The sequence below is a fragment of the Genypterus blacodes genome, unplaced genomic scaffold (genome assembly GCF_046128005.1).
Source record: "Genypterus blacodes isolate CSIRO-AG114 ecotype Tasmania unplaced genomic scaffold, CSIRO-AGI_Gbla_v1 ptg000111l_1, whole genome shotgun sequence".
Lineage (NCBI taxonomy): Eukaryota > Metazoa > Chordata > Actinopteri > Ophidiiformes > Ophidiidae > Genypterus > Genypterus blacodes.
Genome location: NW_027466915.1, coordinates 3,412,501 through 3,429,056, shown reverse-complemented (window position 1 = coordinate 3,429,056; position 16,556 = coordinate 3,412,501). Strand labels below are relative to the sequence as shown.

The 16,556-nt window shown below is 46.3% G+C and overlaps 1 protein-coding gene across 1 annotated transcript in view; it reads left to right on the top strand.

Annotated features, from left to right (window-relative positions):
• robo3 (roundabout, axon guidance receptor, homolog 3 (Drosophila)) overlaps window positions 1-16,556 on the top strand; it is a 137,962-nt gene that overhangs the window by 121,282 nt on the left and 124 nt on the right. The window contains exons 10-27 of the mRNA XM_076161282.1: window positions 1,073-1,154; window positions 2,366-2,534; window positions 4,735-4,901; window positions 4,991-5,112; window positions 5,215-5,431; window positions 6,090-6,214; window positions 6,569-6,752; window positions 6,848-7,099; window positions 8,133-8,172; window positions 8,427-8,566; window positions 8,824-9,108; window positions 9,260-9,389; window positions 10,287-10,556; window positions 11,254-11,450; window positions 11,540-11,647; window positions 12,668-12,817; window positions 12,965-13,110; window positions 15,944-16,556. The exon at window positions 15,944-16,556 is cut by the window's right edge and continues 124 nt beyond it. Coding sequence (XP_076017397.1) covers window positions 1,073-1,154; window positions 2,366-2,534; window positions 4,735-4,901; window positions 4,991-5,112; window positions 5,215-5,431; window positions 6,090-6,214; window positions 6,569-6,752; window positions 6,848-7,099; window positions 8,133-8,172; window positions 8,427-8,566; window positions 8,824-9,108; window positions 9,260-9,389; window positions 10,287-10,556; window positions 11,254-11,450; window positions 11,540-11,647; window positions 12,668-12,817; window positions 12,965-13,110; window positions 15,944-15,955 — 2,796 coding nt within the window. The 3' untranslated portion in view covers window positions 15,956-16,556. The remainder of the gene's footprint in view (window positions 1-1,072; window positions 1,155-2,365; window positions 2,535-4,734; window positions 4,902-4,990; window positions 5,113-5,214; window positions 5,432-6,089; window positions 6,215-6,568; window positions 6,753-6,847; window positions 7,100-8,132; window positions 8,173-8,426; window positions 8,567-8,823; window positions 9,109-9,259; window positions 9,390-10,286; window positions 10,557-11,253; window positions 11,451-11,539; window positions 11,648-12,667; window positions 12,818-12,964; window positions 13,111-15,943) is intronic.

The window sequence follows — 16,556 nt, the reverse complement described above, 5'->3', positions numbered from 1 at the left end:
CGTCTAGCTTTTGGCTTGCCTTCCCAAAAATGTAATAGCCGTATTCATATGCGCACGCACACACACACACCCATACGCACACACACACACACACACACACACACACACACACACACACACACACAAGGGCACATTAATCACACACCTCTTAATCACATCTGCTCACCGCCTGTCCAGAATGCCAAGTAGCTGTTGAGTCTAAAACCCGGCGCTTTAGAAATTTCTAGACCTCTAGCTGGTCATTAAAATTCTGTCCTTTGATCGTTGCTTTAACTCTCCTCCTCCTCCGCCGTGTTCCAATCAGGCGAAGAGCTTGAAAGCCACCAGCTTGACTTCAGCTTTTTCTCCAAAACAGATCCGCGAGAACTATCAGAAGAGATGACTGTCTGACGAGCAAAGCATTTCCTGTTAATTGATTGATTGTTTTTAAGGCAAGTTATGTAATTTGATGATAGTTAAGGCCAGAGAAGTTTTCTATGTTAGTATGAAGGGACATGCTGTAGGCCAGAGTCATTTTAATTGGTTTTACATTTAATTTTCCGTATTTCATTAGTCTTTGCTCCAGGATGTCCATGTTCCTGATGCAATGAAATGGAAATATTTCAATGACAATATATGTATAATATGTCCTTTTTCTTCCAAACATCACCTAGTTGCTCATCCGTGATTATTTTGGTCAACCTCCCATGATGCTACATGTTATATTTTAAAAAGCTAAATGCTGAGGAATCTTTACGTGACTTTGTTGATTTCAATGGGAGATACAAGGCGAATCAAATTGAAAAATTAATACAAAAGCAAATCTTACTGGGATATTCACCTGGTTGCTTCTGTGTGGATTGTGACTCTCTGTTTGCCAATGTCTCCAGCCATGCCAGTCTCCTCTTTGTTCAGCATTCAGAGTACAAACAGTCTGGTTTGAGAGATATGACATTTAGTCTCACTCATTAGTAACCTGCACATTAACATAGTATCATCATCTCTCTCTGTCTGTCTGTCTCTCTGTCTCTCTCTCTCACACACACACACACACAGCAAAGCTAACGATACACATTTTTTTTACTGTTGCCAGGAAACAGACTCTGGGGTTTACACCTGCCTGGCATCCAGCTCCAGCGGGGAGACGAGTTGGAGTGGAGTGCTCACAGTCAAAGGTAAATAGTCTCTGCGTGCTTTAAATACATGCAGATTACAAATCTATGAAGTGGCAGCAGAACTTAATGGCTGGGTGAAATAATGGGTTTCATGCAGTGGAGAAGAGGGCGGCGTGAAAATGGTATTATGCCAAATGCTGTGATCACAGTCTGAATCAGTTTTGTGATGCTCAGTTATTTTTCGATGGGGATTTATTCCACAGCGTTGTTAGCCGCTGCAATGAAGTAGAATGTTTCTGCTTCACTGTTACATTCTTCTATTTGGAGACATTTGTAGGCATTTTAATAACCATTTTAATTAACCAGTGGTTCTCAAACTGGGTTACAAGAACGCCTGCCGGTACTGAAGGCTTTTGTAGAAAATGAGAACAGTTGAAATCTATGGAGATATAACAAACGTAATCGATTTTATGTGGGCATGTGTAACATTTTACACTTTTACATACTCACTGCACATTTGTGTAACTAGTCGAGCACTGATTCTTATCCAAAGCACCAGCATGTGATGAAATAGAGGCCATTCTCCTCAACTTTGCTCATCTGTATGTAAAGCCACCAAGACCTTTGACCTTACCCACATTATGAGTGAATTTGCTCTGTAATGCAGGAGTTTGTGCCTTCAACTAGTGGAGACGGAACTTTTCACACTCATTGTTTTGAAAGTCCGTGGCTCGTTGGTTGAGGTTGCACTCGCATTTTTTTGGTTTGCAATGTTTGAGAACCACTGTGCTACGTTTGACGAGAACACAAAGAATGATGTCGCTGCTTCAAAAAAAGGGTTAATCAAATCATATTCTAAATCTAAGTCAAAGCCTAAGTGCGTAAGAGTAGTTTAACATTTTCTACTTGTTAGATGTAAGTCGTCTTCATTCTCTCTTTAACCCATCGCGCATTAGTACATAAAAATGTTTCAAAGCTGTAGAGATTTCATTAGCGGCATTAAATGAGCATGTAACGACCTAACAAGCTATTACGGTGACACCTAAGGTCGTTATTTAAGTATTAGTGTCAGAGCATTGCAATGTTAGACGAGAGCTAATAGTTGTTGTGAAAAACAGAATTAAGAGTCAGTAATGGAAAGGCTGTTAGAAGCGCAGAGCTCAGCCTGCAGCGACCGTGATACAAATGACAATGTGGTTAAAGGGCATCTTCTTACCCTGCTCGCCTTCATCTCTGTTTCCTTCCCGCGCGGCCTTCATCTCTCCCTCCAGAGTCCACGGATCCGGTAGTAGCTCAGACCACAGAGCCGTTCCAGCTGCCCGGCCCGCCGCACAAGCCCATCGTCACAGACGTATCCAAGAACAGCGTGAGTCTGACCTGGCAACCCAACGCCCACGAGGGAGGGGCCGCCGTCACCTCCTACATCATCGAGGCCTTCAGGTGAGCTGGACGCAAAGACACAAACACACACACACACACACACACACACACACACACACACACACACACACACACACACACACACCTTGGTTTCTGACCTTGGTTCACATGGTTCAACAAAGTTAGACGCTGGATTTCTGTGCAGCTGTTTGTTTATCGATCTAACTTCATAGAAAATCATTTTACAAGGTTTTTCTTTGTCGGGCTTGTCAATGTTGCATTACAGTGAAATACACCAGACTACAAACACCTCCCGCCGCACAATCATCCCACTGTAAAAGAAAAATATGAACCCAACGCTACCTCTGATGTTTATGTAATGACCTGGTTTTATGTCAATATTCATCACCTTTATAGGAAGCCATTTGCACACATTTTCGCTTTGACTTGTTTCTCGAGGTTAGAAAAGCTTCAGAAAACTGCTCTAAAGCTCACAAGACTCATTATCTCCTCTTACAGTCTGCAGGTTCTTTAAAGAAAGCGGGCCGGGCCATCTATTAATTATTTCTAGACCTTGAAAGGAGGACTTATTCAGACGAATGAAGCCGTATCAGTTCAATGAATAGAATCGCTCTGCAGGTTTTCACGGACGAAGCTCGGTCAAACATTAGGGTTAATTGTATGAACGACACGACCCCGCCAATGTCACAATTCCGATATATTTGTCTCACCCTCGTTTCCTGTCCCGGTGTTTCCTTCCTCTCTGTTTCCGGTCACGTTCCTTCCTCTCTGTTTCCTACTCATTGTATGCATCCTTTTTCGCCGAGGAGAAGTTGAACTTGTTGACTTTCAGACATCCTCACACACGCACACATGCAGAATACTCATGAAACTCCAGGTATTGTCACCTGAGAGGGCGAGGAAGTGCACCTTGGATTAATTAGAGGAGAAAAGTCAATCTGGGTTTAGCAGACGGATGGGCGGGCGAGGATGGATGGATGGAAAGAGGAAACGGCCCGGCGGCAGATGAGGATAGGCGGCGTTATGGGGAAATGTGTCCTTCCAATTTGATAAAAGAGGGGAACACCAGAGCAGAGCTTAATCAGATCCAGACCTCCACTCTGGCCCGTGGCGGCAGCAGAGCGTTCCTGAGTAACGCAAACAGATTCTTTATATAGCAGCAGGAGAGGGCCGATGGGATGTTTGCAATAACATTACACTGCCCGAGGTGCCAAGGTTTGTTTGGAGGAGCACGAGAACAGAAAGTGCGTATGTGCATATGCAATGTATAATAATATCTTATTATATTATCATACGAGTGCAGACGTTGAATTTCCCTGTGAGGCTGCATTCATTTTCTCTTTTTTTTTTTTTGGGGGGGGGTGCACAGCCTTGGTTTTTTGTTTCTTGTATCTCTATGCTATGTTACCTTGAATTGAGCACCGTTAGCCTTCAAACACACACACACACATACACACAAGATGGGTATTCATGAGTGCTTCCCCCCTTTGGTCTGCATCACGCAGGCCGGCAGTAAAGTCGGTGTTCTACAAACTCCCATCGTACCCTGGGGGGGGGGAAATTTAAAAAGTGTCAAACAAATGGTTGGAGAGGCTTTTTGTGACTCTGCCAAGGTGACAATGAATTCATCGAGAAAAAGGGGGGGAAAGGATGGAAAGGTGGGGGTTGGGGAGTGATGGGATGCATCTGGGAGAGCACCAAGGCCGACAACATGACTATTGACAGCTGTGTGGGTTTTTTTTTTTATACCAGCGTCATTACATTATTCATCATTGTATAATGCAGAATCTTCCAGGAAACACAAACCTCCCTCTGTCTCTCTTTCTCTCTCTCTCTCTCTCTCTCTCTCTCTCTCTCTCTCTCTCTCTCTCTCTTTCTCTCTCTCTGATCTGTGGCTGTTTGCTCCTATCTGCTGTTGTTTACCACCGTCGTGCGGCACACTGCAGCAATAATTAGACGGAGAAGTCGAAAATAGACGCTGCGATGGCTTGTCAGTTCGTCATATAGAAATCACGAAGCGGGCTGGAGCGCAACACGTTTGAACACCCGTCACAATATGAACACACACAGCTCGTTCACAGCTGTCTGCTGTGTGACACAAAGGAGGAAAGACGCCTCAATTCTCTAATGAGTCATCACACGATACATAAGCCATTTTCATACCTAAAGTTAGATTGACAATAGAATCGCACCTTTTCATTCAACACCTCAACATTTGCTCTACCTCGTGTCCTTTCAGCCAATCAGCAGGCAGCACATGGCAGACAGTAGCTGACATGGTAAAGATGGAGACGCACACCATCACCGGCCTTCTACCCAACACCATCTACCTCTTCATCGTCCGTGCCGTCAACGCCTACGGCCTGAGCGACCCGAGTCCCATCTCTGAACCCGTCAGAACTCAAGGTCAGTGCCTGAGGAGGGTGATTCAGCCTTAGAAATACACAGACCGCCTGCTAATCTTAAGTTGAAATGAATACCTATGTTTCCTCCAGATGTGAGTCCCACAGGTCAGGGCGTGGATCACAGACAAGTGCAAAGGGAGCTGGGGGAGGTGGCCGTCCAGCTGCAAGAGCCTCTCACACTGACCACAGCGTCCATCAGAGTGTCCTGGACCGTGAGTGTCCCAAAGCTTTATAATCTTGAATGATACTTGAGGATGAAACTCCATCTCTCATTTCCTTTCCTTTCTCACTTCTCGCCCTCACTTGAATCAAAGGTTGACCGTCAGTCACAGTTCGTCCAGGGCTACCGCCTCTTCTACCGGCCCAGCGGGGGAACGTGGCTCCTCCAGGACATCAACTCTCCCTCGGAGCGCAGCACCGTCCTCACCGCCCTCCTCAAAGGCACCGAGTACGAAGTCAAGATCCGGCCCTACTTCGACGAGTTCCAGGGCAAAGACAGCCGGACGTTACTGGTCCGAACCATGGAAGAAGGTAACGGGATTAAACCTGTTGGGGAGGGCGGGGGGAATTTCCTGAATCATCTTATTGGCGCTGTTGCGGGAATCAAAGGGAAACCTCTCTCATTTCATTGACATTGTGTGATTTTTGAAAGAGCCCCTCATTAGCCTGTATGACATCGCATCTATCTCGCCGCTGTTATCTCATTTTTTGGGGGTTAATATCAGAGACCCTCAATTTTGGTTCAATTATATTGACCCCTTTTTCATTAAACCCCGTCTCATAGTCTAGACATGTTTCCCTATCTCGCCCTGCCGCAGGGCCCTGGCAGGTTTCACAGTATATTAGTTGTTCCAGAGTTTTCGATTAAAAACAGAAGAGTCGTCAGTTTTTTTGCTATACGCGCTTATATACTTTGGATCGAAACGCTTAGGACGACTGAAGAACCTTTATTATCCTATAAAGCATTTGATGAAACTCAGCTTTATAGACTTACCTTGAAGTGTGGATCTATTTATAAATCTTAACCGCTCTCTCACGGCTCGCTCTCCTCTTTCATGTCTCCTATCTTTTCATTTCCTGAACTGTTGATTTAGTCCTTTTCTTTACTTTGAAATTTGTAAACTCCTTTCCCTGTCAGCGCACGTGAATATAAATGTTTGAAACTGCTGTCTCTTCCACCTTTTTAAAGTCCCGAGTGCGCCCCCGAGAGCCGTTACAGTGGCAACCGTGAAGCTAAGCAACAGCTCCAGCATCAGCGTCTCCTGGGAGCCTCCGCCCAGCGACATGCAGAACGGGATCATCCAGGAGTACAAAGTAAACACGCCTGGGCCACCTTGTCCCACTTCAGTAACCTGCGAAGCACACACACAACACACACAGACTTTCATCTACAATACAATAAGGACGGAACAATGGCACAAAGAGGCTGTAAAATGCCACTTGGAGCAAATGAACACATGTAGCAAACACAGAGCAGAAACCTGGCCTTGATATTAGGTTTGATCACTTTACATGCAGGGATAAAAGTTGTAAACTGGCACTTCATCACAAAAACATTCAAACATATTCACAGCCTCACAAATATCACAGCTATGAGCAACAAATTACACCAGAGATGAAAATGAAACAGTATTGTGAGTTATCTGCCAACTCTTTGTATCCAAACAGGTTTGGTGTGTGGGCAGCGCCGGTGAAAACCAGACTCGTTACTATGTCAACAAGACGGTGGATGGGAATACGTTGGCCACCACGCTGAAAGGCCTGATGGCCGGCGTCCTCTACCAGGTGGAGGTAGCGGCGGTGACCAGCGCGGGCGTTGGCGCTCGCAGTCAGCCCATGTCCATCCTCCTACGTGAGTCTTCCATCAGTTTAGCCCCACATTCTCCACCTGTAAGTCAGTTTCTTCATCCTCACACTCGTGCCCCCACACTCCTGTTTCCTTCCCAGGGCTCCCAGCTGACCAGGCTTCTCCGCCAGGTAGCAGCGGCGGCGATGGCGGCGGGGATTCTGGCGGCGAGGAGAGCAGTGTGAGTCTCGCCGAGCAGATTACAGACGTCGTCAAGCAGCCGGCGTTCATCGCAGGCATCGGCGGCGCCTGCTGGGTCATCCTCATGGGCTTCAGCGTGTGGATCTACTGCCGACGCAAGAAGAGGAAGGAACTGAGCCACTACACGGCCTCCTTCGCATACACGCCGGCAGGTCAGAATAATTACGGGCGCGCCAGGTTATTTTGTCCCTGACCCCAGGGCTCCTCAGAGTCTGCTGGAGGAAGCCTCAAAGGTAGATTTCACACTGTAGTCTTTCTGCAGGCAGGTTAAATAAAATATATATCTGTGGGCCAGGATTCATGCCGGAACATGAGCATCAAATATGCTCACAGTGAATTAATCAGAGAGCTAGAAGGTATGAATGCATTCAGCCAATCCATCCCAGTTATACTGTGTGTGTGTGTGTGTGTGTGTGTGTGTGTGTGTGTGTGTGTGTGTGTGTGTGTGTGTCTGTTTGTGTGTGTGTGTGTCTGTGTGTGAGTGTGAGTGTGTGTGTGTGTGTGTGTGTGTGTGTGTGTGTGTGTGTGTGTGTGTGTGTGTGTGAGAGTGTGTGTGTGTGTGTGTGTGTGAGAGTGTGTGTGTGTGTGTGTGTGTGTGTAGGTGTGTGTGTGTGTAGGTGTGTGTGTGTGTGTGGGCCGACTGACAGCGTAAATTCAATCCAAACAGCAGAGACACGTTCATGAGACAAAATCCAACCAGAAGTTGAAAGCATCACAGCACCTTATCTTCTGATTGCTCTCATTAATAAAGTTTTAGGGGAAAGTGTGAGTTGCAAATTGCTAAAAAAAAGTTATTTTGAAAACTCACCCATTGAGCAAACAGGAAGGTTTACATTCAGATGTTTATGACTTTCCCTCTGCTCACTCTAACATACTCCAGTGTGGATGGAGTCAAACCGCATGGACTTCTTTCCAGTGGGAGGAATTGAAAACATATTCAATGCAAATCAAAAGAGACCCGATTCCAGATGAGACCAGAATCATAGAGACAATCTTACAAAAGCAAACAAAAGAATTATCTGTGCAATCGCTGCTATTTCATGCGTGTGTGTGTGCCCCAAAGCAAGACAGCTGAATATCTTTCCCCCCTAAAAAAAAAGGAAGACAAAGTGGGTCACATGCATGAGTCAGTTCCTCTCTCTCCCCCTCCTCATCGTCTTCTCCATCTCCTTTCTTTTTTTGCAGTAGGTTTCCCGCATGGAGAGGGATCAGGACTCAATGGAAGGTAATTAGATCCTATATTTATATCCTGCTGTGAACTTTGCACTGTGGCTGCTGTTATTTACATTCAGCATCACCATTTAAGTGAATTAAACCCGGGGATGTGTTTTGAACCGGGGGGGGGATGTTTTGATGCTTCTCCCTGCAGGTGAAATGCAATTTTCTCTCTTCTTCTCTCTGCTAACTGAGCTTCCATCTGGACAGTCAGTTGCGTAACATCTCATCAATCTGACTGGAAATGCCAAATTATCTCCGTAGGCCTGGTGTACTAGGGGGCAACATGGGTAACTACCCGTGGCTGGCAGACTCTTGGCCCACCACCAACCTCGTGCACAGCGGTAAAGAGGCCGCCAACTGCTGCACCACCAATCACGACACGGCTGAGAGATACTATAATGGTAGGACCTTGCAGATTGCCGTTTAAATAGCTCTCCATAATGTGCTGTACGTGTGCAATTTGCTAGCTTTTTATTACTTTGCATTTTATTTCCGATTTTTTGAACCTGTTTTATTCTCTTGTCTTGCGGTAATAGCTGCTTTGTTCAATCAAAAGGACATTTGTATCTGACTTAGTGCCAACAGCCTCAGGCCCGTGACTCTGTTGTTGTATTTCCTCTTAAAAATGATGCGTTAATTTATCCGTCACCCCGTTTAGAAGCGGGAATCTCGAACTACTTGAATCAGACGGAGAAGTACAGCATGGGCGGCTCCACCGAGGGGCCCATCTACAGCACCATCGACGCCACCAGCGAGGACCTGCAAGGCTTCGCCTACAGCCAGCACGCCGCCGCCACCCCGTACGCCTCCACCTCCATCATGCCCTTCACCAGCCAGACACAGGCATCGGCCCACAGCGGCGAGCAGCAGGGGGGCGATGCCCACTGGATCACCCAGCCGGGGCCCTCGAAAGCGCAGTACGCCCAGCCGGACCGCTGCAACGGTGGGGAGAGAGAGACAGAGACAGACAGAGAGAGAGAGAGAGAGAGAGAGAGAGAGAGAGAGAGAGAGAGAGAGAGAGAGAGCTTGAATTGTGAGATTGTCATATTTGCACTTCAGACAAAGGTCAGTGTTTGGGGTTAATGTAAACCCAGTGCAATGTCTTACAGGCAAACCCAAGCAGAAAGCGATGGGGAAAGCTGTCAAGACTCCATCCTTGAACTGGATCGAGGCTTTGCCCCCGCCTCCCCCCTGTGAAGAGCTGGAACAGGACGAGCAAGATGAGCAACCATCAGAGCACGAGGACATGGACATTGGGTGAGTCTGCTTCTCCCGCTTTTGTACACACACACACGCACACACACACACACACACACACACACACACACACACACATGCATCTCTATAAATTAGTATTAGAATGCTTCACCATCATTAAGACTTGCCATTGCCTCTAACAGGCACATTAAGTATTGAACCCAACATGGCTCTTATGCCTCCGGCTTTAACAACTCAATTACCTCGGCCCTGGTCAATCGCTTTAGTGAGGTTTTCCCCTCCCTTAAAACACAATTAGCTGTGTTCTCTCTGCCACTCGCTCTCTGAATCCACGGAACAAAACTATCATTCAGGATCAGGATTATAGCAGTGAGCTTATTCTCCTGCAGTGTGCCGGCGGCGAGGCCCTGGAAGCTGAGCCAAGCCTGAAAGAACAGCATCAATCTTTAAGTAGCCTCATGGCAAAATATGTAAGTCGCTGGATTTGAAGGTGGCTGGATCGCTCACACACACGCAGAGAGGATGAGATCCAAACAAAGATGTAAGACTCTCGATGACGTCTTCACATTATTCAGTCATTTCAAGGTGGCTGTTCTTCCTGATTTGTCTCACTTTGTTATTGATATTGTTGACTAGAAACGATGATTTAGACATTTGAATAAAATAAAGTCATCAATATGAAGGAACTAGTCTAAAGAAATTAAATGAGTGTCAGTGTCTTGGATTAGCCAGTTAAAGCAGCTTGCAGCTCTGGAGTGGAGAACATGACAGCAGAGCATTCATGGGAATTCTCCTCCCAGCTGCCATGTGATCCACTCCTTCACACTTATTCTATAAACTACAAACAGCAATTTTGTTCACAATGAAACATGAACTCCTGAAATGTCTCACAGGCTCACAAAGCATACTGCTCCTCTCCTCTCTGTCTCTTCCTCCTCCTTCCCCCGACGGTAGCTCTGATGAGGAGTGGTGCCCTCCCCTCCCTGAGAGGACCTACCTGATGGAGGGCTGCGAGGACGGAGCCTCTCCCCCCTACAGGCCCAGCGCCTCCTCTCCCGCCACCTCCTACAGCCACCAGTCCACCGCCACCCTCACCCCGTCCCCCCACGAGGAGCCCAGAGCCCCCCACGACCTGTCCCGCCTCAACCAGCAGGACGCGCTGCAGCTGGCGCGGTACGGCTCTGTTTACCATTACTTTCATCTTTTGCGTACAGAATGTTTACTCAGGACATAAAATGAACATCATTGCAGCGAACGGCATTACGATGACTACAGTTCCTCATGCTGTGAACAGCCTTGGCCCGACACTGAACTCACACACACACACACACACACACATACATTCCACCCACCATTCATATGCACGGCCTGTACATTCATCTCTGTGGGAGGAAGGTCACTGAATTCTTTCCCACAGATCTGTTTACTGCTTCATTAACAACATTAAATGCGGTTGTTATCATTCACAGTGAGATTATGTAGATGTGTGAATTTACTGGATATTCAGTAGCAGTCAGATAGCAATCAAGGATGGGACTTAAATAGTTAGTACTTCATTATATATCAGTGTAAAATATTTCTCTTTAACGACACAGAAACCTGATCTTTCAACAGAAAGCTTCAGAGATCGCTCGTCTATTCATGATTCCTTTAGAGAGCTGTCAAACCAGGATTGTCATCATTGATACAAATTATATTACAGTAAATTCCTCTGCCACTATCTGACCATTGACTGATCTCATTCATACACACAGCAGTCTTGTACATTTCTAAACACAGAGACACTCTTAACTAAAGTGTGAAATCTGGTTCAGATTCCATCGATCTGTCTCTCTCCGGCTAAACATGTTTTCCCTCACCCCTGTAGCAGAAGGTTACCGTGCGGTCCGGTGCCAGCTCCCCAGGCGCCCAGCCCGCCGCTCACCCAGTCCAACCCCAACCTCTCGGGCCAGCAGCATCACGCCTCATCAGAGGTTGGCACGCTGCAGTGCCAGAGTCCCGCCCAGCGTTGCCTCCTCAGCCAAGGGGCAGCGCTGAGTGAAGACAGCCTCAGCTCTCCTACAACTGGTAAAACAAAAAGACATTGAATCATCACATATACATGTAACGGATTGGTGTTAACGCACTTTCTCATCCTTGTCTCCGTCCTGTCGCAGCTCACGGACGTCCGTACCCAGCAGACACAAACACTCCTCCCAGCCAAAAATCACGAGCGAAAAAAAAGGTGTCGAAGACTTCGGCTTACAGAAGAGACATACAAGGAGGTCAGTCCAGTTCTTAAGGGTTTACGTTAAGACACATGGGAACTGTGTTTACTATCAAAAGAAAGAGAGAAAAGAGAAATCAAATCCTGCTGTGACAGCTCCAGAGAAACACATGTGTCAGACGTCTTCTCTCTCACAGCTCCACACTTTGTATTTAGACAATCATTGGTGCTTATTTGTTGACATTTTTAACATAGAATAGTTCCAATAGAAACTCCAGCTGTGGCAGATGTTGCTCCTATCCTCAACTAGTAGCCGAATATGAATCACTATTGGAAAAGAGAGAATTATTTTCACAGATATTTGCGGTTGCGGTTCATTGCTTTTTTGTGTCCTAGAGTAAATAAATATGAGTCATAATAATCCACTACATAACAGCCGCTGTGATTGAATATCCACACACACCGTATCTACAGCGAGGTAGAAGGCTCCCGATTATACCCAATGTAAGGCTTTGACTTGTAATCTGATGGTACAGACTGTTATTCTACAAACACACACACACACACACACACACACACACACACACACACACACACACACACACACACACACACACACACACACACACAGCCATCATGTGATAAGCAGACACCAATCACACATTGAAAACGTCTCTCTGCACTGGAAACCCTCTAATTAACAAACCAGCATGTGGCAGAAGATGAATCGCACAAATCCAAATGTGCAATTTGAGTCAAGAGGAACACCAAAGTCACCAAAAAGTCATTGTTCGTTAAAAATTCTTCTGTGATGTAAAGGAAGCCAGTGATGTAACAGAAAGTCTTTTGGAGTCATCGTCTTATGCAGAGGAGAACAAACAACAGAAGGGACCGACGGGAATCTTTCAATACTTTAGTGGAAGTAAATGCAAGACTAAACCAAACTGTGGGCGCGTTTTGTCAGGATTTGTTTCTCCCCTCCCTCTCGCCATTTTTCTTATTTTCCACACTCCCTCTCAGTCGAGCGTCCACGTATGACTTTTCATCACTGTTCCCTTTCTTTTCTCCTGCGTTTCAGATCTTCCTCCGCCTCCGGAGCCGCCCCCCGCAGAGAGCAGGCTGCAGGAGGCCGGCGGTGTGTCGGGCGGACCTCTGACCTCCCTGGAGAGGAGGGAGCACAGCAGCTGCAGCCACCAAAGGAAAGGCTCAGGACAGAGACACGCCGAAAGTACGACAGAGTTCCTGTGCTCCATCTTTCACACAAACATATTAAAGAGCCACCTCCACATTTATCCTTCATCTATCACTCATAATCAATATCAATACTTTGGTGCCTTATAAAATCAGTGTTAACCCCTTCCGCTTTCCTCCCCAGATGAAGACATGATGCCGTACAGCAGTAAGGCCGCTTACCTCTCCAGGAGTCAGATCCAGTCCAGTAATTGCTCGACCACAGGGAGTTCCTCCTCCAGAGGCTCCACAGGCTCCAGGGGGCTCAACTCGGCCAGGAAACACAACGAGGTGGGACGCGGCACCCATGAGCTGACTGATGTTTAGGGTTTTGTAATTTGAGAAAGGTTTTATAGATGAGAAATGTTCTCTTTTGACCTCAGATTGTTTGAATAATAGATGGCTTTAGATATTTATGAGTATGGGAAACAGACTTGTGGTAGAGAGAGAGAGAGAGAGAGAGAGACTCTGTTCCTGCCATTAAGAGGGTTCACGTGATTTAGCTTTATCTACACATCACCTCTTACACTCCATCAAACACATCATTTAATATGTGTGGAGTGTCTACATTCCTCTGTAACACAACACACAACACCACACAACGACAACAACCACACACTCTCAGGCTCACACATACAGATTTGCCATTATCGTCTACTTCAGGCCCCAGCTTTACAGTAAGAAACAATGTTAAACGTATAGGCGGCGCTGTATCGCTCTCCCTCAGGAGTGCTCTTCAGCCGGTACATGTCACTGTACGAGTGCACCTTAAAGTACACACACACACACACACACACACACACACCCCGCAGGCTCAGTCATGATGAGCCGGCGTCTTCCATGGCAGAAGCAGCTGTGCCAGCCCAGTGTGAAGCGCCGCAGGTTTCGTGTGCTTGTGAGACAACTTTCACAAACATTTCTTGATGCGGCGTCCCTCCGCACAGCTGTGGGCACACTGAGGCGGCGGGGACGAGCAGCGGGGACGCACAAAATGATGGATCGAAGACCGTGGAAAGGCTTTAAAAGAGCCGTCACAGAAACGTCACTGTGATTCATCGAGACCATTTTTCAAGTGGCAGATGAACTTCATGCTCAGGTACTGCTGCTGCTGAAACGTACCAGGCACAGAGCTTCACTAAATAAGAGCTAGAATGATTAAAGCTTATAAAGTCTGCTATGTTTACCTACAAGACACTCAGAGACAACATACATCCACCAAGGCCCCATAGTCCTAGCATTTTCAGTTCTATCACTTCTAGTTTCCCAAGTTTGTGACTGCAAGACTGTTTAAAAAGGATCCCTGTTAGTTTCCCAAAGCCGGTTCCTACTCTTTCCAGAATATTCCAACTCCAAAATACGACTTATCACCGCAACATCAACATCATCGGAAAATAGGCACCGCAGTGACGCCTCATTCAGGGTGAACGCTAAAAATGTTATCCGCCGTTACAGACATGTTAGATCTGGCAACGTGTGTGTAGGAATCTCCCCTGCGGTGTTCAATATAAATGTATACGATTGGTTTAATGATCTGCCACTGTACAAATAGGAAGATTCCTGGAATATGCTGACTCCATGGTAAGAACCGCTAAAGACAAAAGTAATCTGACGTTAGCATGGATTTAATAGCAAAGCGGTGAGTTTAGCAGCGTGTGCGATGAATGAAGCGCGCGCTGCGGAGGCTTTGAACGTTTCTCTTTATGGCTTTATGGCCGAGTTGTTAAGTTAAACGCAGTAACTTGAAGCTTTTCCATAAATCCCCGTGCGGAGAAGGAGAAAGGAGCCGGCCTGGTCACGGGTCAGAGCCCTTTGACCCGAACACATCCAACATGGGAATGTAGCAAAGGAACTTGTAAAAGTGACACACATACACTCACACACAATCGTCCTTTCACTCGCACGTACACACACACACACACACACAGCTATCCCTTGTCTCCCGTGCTCCTCAGGTCACGCCCCCCCATGGAGAAGTAAAGAACACCTCACATATCCCTCCCCCCCTCACCCTCGCTGACCCTCTGTGACCTTTTCGCGCCTCGCTCGGAACTTGAAAGCGCAAACCTCCTCGCAATAAAAGTTTGGGGCGTTTCCACAGGAAGCTGGGATTGGGTTACCTCTCTTTTCTGCTAAGCTGCTGACTGCTATCTCCTGCCCTTTGACCCCCAGACAGTCCAGAGATGACCACCAGTAGATCCAGGACAGTTTGAGAACATGTGACTGTGAAGTGTTGTGCTCATTGGGACACAATACAGGATTCTTTGTCTTTTGGGGACAGAATGGGAACTGTGTGTGAACCGATTAGCATTTAATGTGTTCAAGACTATTTTCCGATGTTTCATTCTGTGGGGCAAAGTGCTGGCTCAGTCTTTCACTGTGAAACGGCAACCGACAACATCAAGGGACAGGAAAGAGGGAAACATCTCCATCAAACTCTTTAACTCCATCACAGCTGTGTAGCATGAATGACCTCATCCCCTCATGCGTTCTAACCTTAAGATTGATGCTCAAGATCTGCATTCAAAGGACCGGATGGGAAGATTCTTTCAGAGACATTCGGAAAAAAATCAAACAAATCAAACATGTTTTTTGTTTTCGTTAAGAGGTTTTGTTTTCCTACCATAAATGAATCCAACCTTGTTAAGCTGTTGTGATACTAATCCCTGACCGGAGTGTTCTTATCAGGTTAGTGCAGTCCGCCCTCAGCTTATTACTTAATTTCCTGCTTGCACCCGGAGATATTCTTCCTATCAGCCTTTCTGCTGCCTCAGTACAGTCAAAAAAAAAAAAGCTAACTTATCAGCCGGACTGCTGGAGAGGTGAAGTGGGCTTCAGGTCTGAAAAGCTGTGGCTCAACTCTCTTCAGGGCCAGGAAGGAAAATTGGCTGAATAATGCTTCTATATCCCTCTGCTATTAATACACACGTACCCTCGAGCAAGGCATTCAGTCCCCAGTTTTGTATGGGTTTGGAGTTGGCTGGCAGAAATGACAAACCTTCCCTGGGAAAATGTGGGTTTGAATAGATTTGGTGGAAGTAAACATTGTCTGTTGGTAAGACAGAGGCTTTTTGTGGCTGCGGTGCTGTGAATGTTTATTTACGCTTCTTCTTTCCTCTCTCCTCAGGAGCTGAGATAAGGACACCGCTGACCCTACATGGAAACAAACGGCGCATTCTGTCTGCGTACCTTTGATGCCTCCGTCGTCTCGCCGCGGAGGATGCAATGAGCTGAACAAAAGGAAAAAAGTCGAGGTTTCAGGTGTCATTGCTGCAAACAGAAAGGAATAACGGACTTCAGATCTTGTTTTTGTTGGTATTATTATGATTATTTATGAGCTACCGAGTTCGCTCCCTCCTAATTTGTAAATACCTGTCTCTGTACTGTTCTTTTGTGGGCTCTGGATACAGGGAAAGAGACGTATATTGTATTTATGACGATTACAAAAAAAAGTCAAATGTTAAAAAAAAAAGAAAATTACAAAAAAAAGAAGTCTGTTACTATAAAAAGCTCATGTCTTCTTGAATGTGCCAACCTTTCTTTTTTTTTTTTTGGGTCAAAATGTATACTTTTTGGAAAAGCATAAACTACTGTTGCACTCTCTTGTTGTGATGGCAAAACAACAGAAAATATGAAGCACAAAGTGTGTTTGTTGGTGGAGACGTCGGAAAAGCCAAAACGAGCGGGTTCTCGCCCCTGGATGGATGCCGCAGCCTTGATCGCTTCCTCGCTGGGATCCC